The following is a 3231-nucleotide window of genomic DNA, read 5'->3' on the forward strand; positions in this document are numbered from 1 at the left end:
TGTTTACATTTACACTTACACTTTTGGGACATCATAATTTGCACATTTACACTTTTTGTTGACATTTACACTTTTAAAGCATCACATTTAGATCGCATCTCTGCTGACATTTACACTTTTCTTGACATTTACACTTTCGTAACATCACATTTACACTTCGTTTTCACGACATTTACACTTACACTTTTGGTTGTTTACATTTACACTTACACTCTGTGCACATTTACAGACTTGCTAAAACAGAATGGAGTTCAACCCGACAGCGGGAGTGTGTAGGGAGGTCGAGAAGAGGTTTACACCGTACATCGGCCAGGAGTTTGGGGGCGTTGAGGATGCGGTGACTTTTTATAAGATATACGCCATTGCTTGTGGGTTTGATGTACGTAGGTACACAACAAAAAAATGGCGTGGCGGTGAGATCAAGTCAAAGCTCGTCATCTGCAATCGAGAAGGTTTCGCTCACAAGAAGCCCAGTAAAGAACAGGATGACGGACTGGTTGGGGAGAAGTCACATAGGATATTCAGGGTCACTAGAGTGGGGTGTAAAGCGAGGATACGACTATATATAAAGAATGGTCTTTTATTAATTGACCGGTTCCACGAGGGTCACAATCACGAGCTTATCTCACTTAAGGACAGAGAGTTCCAGAAATTGTCGCGTAACATAACAGATTATCACAAGATGATAATCGTTTCGAACTCAAGGGTTTGTAATATATAATCACTCTCTATACTAAATAAATAATTCCATTCATGTTATATTTATATGACGTATCTGTTGATGATTGATTGGCAGCTGAAGATAGGAGAAACAAAAACATATAGAATCTGCAAAGAACAAGTGAATGGATACGAAAACATTGGAGCAAGCTTAAATGATTTTAAGAACTTCCATAGGGATGTTAAATGTTTCATTCACGAACGGGATGGTCAGTTGTTTGTTGACCATTTCAAGGAAATGACTGAAACAAGAATAGGTTTCTACTTTGACTATGACCTTGACCATGATGGCAGCCTACGTAGGGCCATATGGGCGGACGGTACCGCCCGAGATAATTACAAAATTTTTGGTGATGCGGTGTCATTCGACCCAACTTACTCCACCAATAAGTATTCTATGGTATTCACACCATTCACAGGTGTTGACCACCATAAACGATCAGGACCCAGGTATTATCAAATCTGTCCCTCTTGTTTTCAAGACAGCGCGCCATCGGTTCTGTATGTGGCATATAATGAACAAAATGCCCAGTAAGTTTGGTGTCTCGAGGAGTGATTATAATGAGTTCATGTGTAAAATTATAGACATTATATGGGACGATGAGCTTGAGGCAGAAGAATTTGATGATATCTGGGAGCAAATAATTGAAGATCATGGTGTTGGCGTAAATGATTGGTTTGTAGATACATATGCTATAAGGGGACAGTGGGTGATGGCGCATTGCAGAGACTTAAGGATGGCGTCGATTATGAGGACAACTCAAAGATCAGAGAGCGAAAATAGCTTTTTCAAGAGGTTTGAGCACAAGTCAGGAACATTGGTTGAGTTTTGGATGCGTTTTGAGAGCGCTATGGACCAACAAAGACATACACAGAAGGAGCTTGACAACATGGATAAGCACTCGTCCGCAACGGCGTCAACACATCTGGCATTAGAGATTCATCTTTGCAAAGGTGTACACCTATTGACTTTCCACAAATTCAAACAAGAAGCCATCTTCTCAATTGATACATGTAGAACAGGAGGTTTCCCCGAGAGAGGCGAGCTAGAGGTAACTACATCGTCAAAGATTCATCCGAGAAAGAAGAATTTTGAAGTTGCATACATCCGGGTAGTTTACACTTCGTATGACATTTACACTTTCTGTTTTTATCTCATTTAAATTCCTATAACTTAACCTTTACACTTCTAATAACTTAACATTTACACATTACAGTTCATGACATTTACACTTCCTATTAGTTTACATTTACACTTCTAATAACTTAACATTTACCCTTTACAATTGATGACATTTACACTTTACATCATATGACATTTACACTTCCTATACCTTAACATTTACACTTTTCCACTTTACGAGTTCGACATTTACACTTCCTATTAGTTTACATTTACACTTCTAATACCTTAACATTTACACTTTTCCACTTTACAGTTCATATCATTTACACTTCCTATTAGTTTACATTTACACTTCTAATTACTTAGCATTTACACTTTACAATTCATGACATTTACACTTTACATCATATGACATTTACACTTTCTGTTTTTATCTCATTTAAATCCCTATAAGTTAACATTTACACTTCTAATACCTTAACATTTACACTTTACAGTTCATATCATTTACACTTCTAATTAGTTTACATTTACACTTCTAATAACTTAACATTTACACTTTACAATTCTTGACATTTACACTTTACATCATATGACATTTACACTTCCTATACCTTAACATTTACACTTTTCCACTTAATGACATTTACACTACATTTCATGACATTTACACTTTACATCATATGACATTTACACATTTAAATCCCTATAACTTAACATTTACACTTTACAATTCTTGACATTTACACTTTACATCAGTGACACTATTTTTAACGTTCACACTTACATGATAGCTTTATCTGATGACACAGGTACACGTAAAGCAAGCTGCAGTTGTACGATATTTGAAAGAACCGGAATCCTATGCCGCCATATAATATGGATTTTTTCAGCAAGTGGGATAAAGACTATACCAGAAGATTATGTTGTAAATAGATGGATGAAAGAGTATCTCCGATTAAGGATTTTCAATACTAATGGTGAAGGGACAGAAAACATGCAAGTCATCGATAAAAAACAAATTTCAATGTCAATAATGTGGTCAGAAGTTCATGAAGCTGTAGGGCTCCTTCGGGACAAAGGAGTAGCTGATGTTGACAGCTTTTCCGCTGTAATTAGATCATTTAAACACTCCCTGTCACCATTAGGGGAAGTGTAGATACCTCATTTCTGCACCTCTCGCAAACCACCCGGTGATGATTGGGCCGCATGTTTGGTACGCGGAAGGATTTGTGACAATTCGTAAGTTTATCGTCAAGTGATTGCTCAAATATTAATGTCTACCTCTTAGTTGTCATCTACGTGCCGATACGGTCGTTTTGACAGTAATTAGAGTACATTTGGAGTCCGGGCCTAAAACCGTCTTCATTTTCTGATAACCGTTA

General features: G+C 37.2%; 1 protein-coding gene across 1 annotated transcript; it reads left to right on the forward strand.

The window, feature by feature from the left end:
• The first annotated feature begins 244 nt into the window (after window positions 1-244).
• LOC141617446 (protein FAR1-RELATED SEQUENCE 5-like) lies at window positions 245-3005 on the forward strand. Its single transcript, XM_074434644.1, has 5 exons — window positions 245-706; window positions 797-1170; window positions 1253-1396; window positions 2606-2658; window positions 2740-3005. Exons 1-5 carry the CDS (start codon window positions 245-247, stop codon window positions 3003-3005), a joined length of 1299 nt encoding a protein of 432 aa, XP_074290745.1.
• Window positions 3006-3231: the final 226 nt, after the last annotated feature.

This window comes from Silene latifolia, chromosome X (genome assembly GCF_048544455.1).
Source record: "Silene latifolia isolate original U9 population chromosome X, ASM4854445v1, whole genome shotgun sequence".
NCBI lineage: Eukaryota > Viridiplantae > Streptophyta > Magnoliopsida > Caryophyllales > Caryophyllaceae > Silene > Silene latifolia.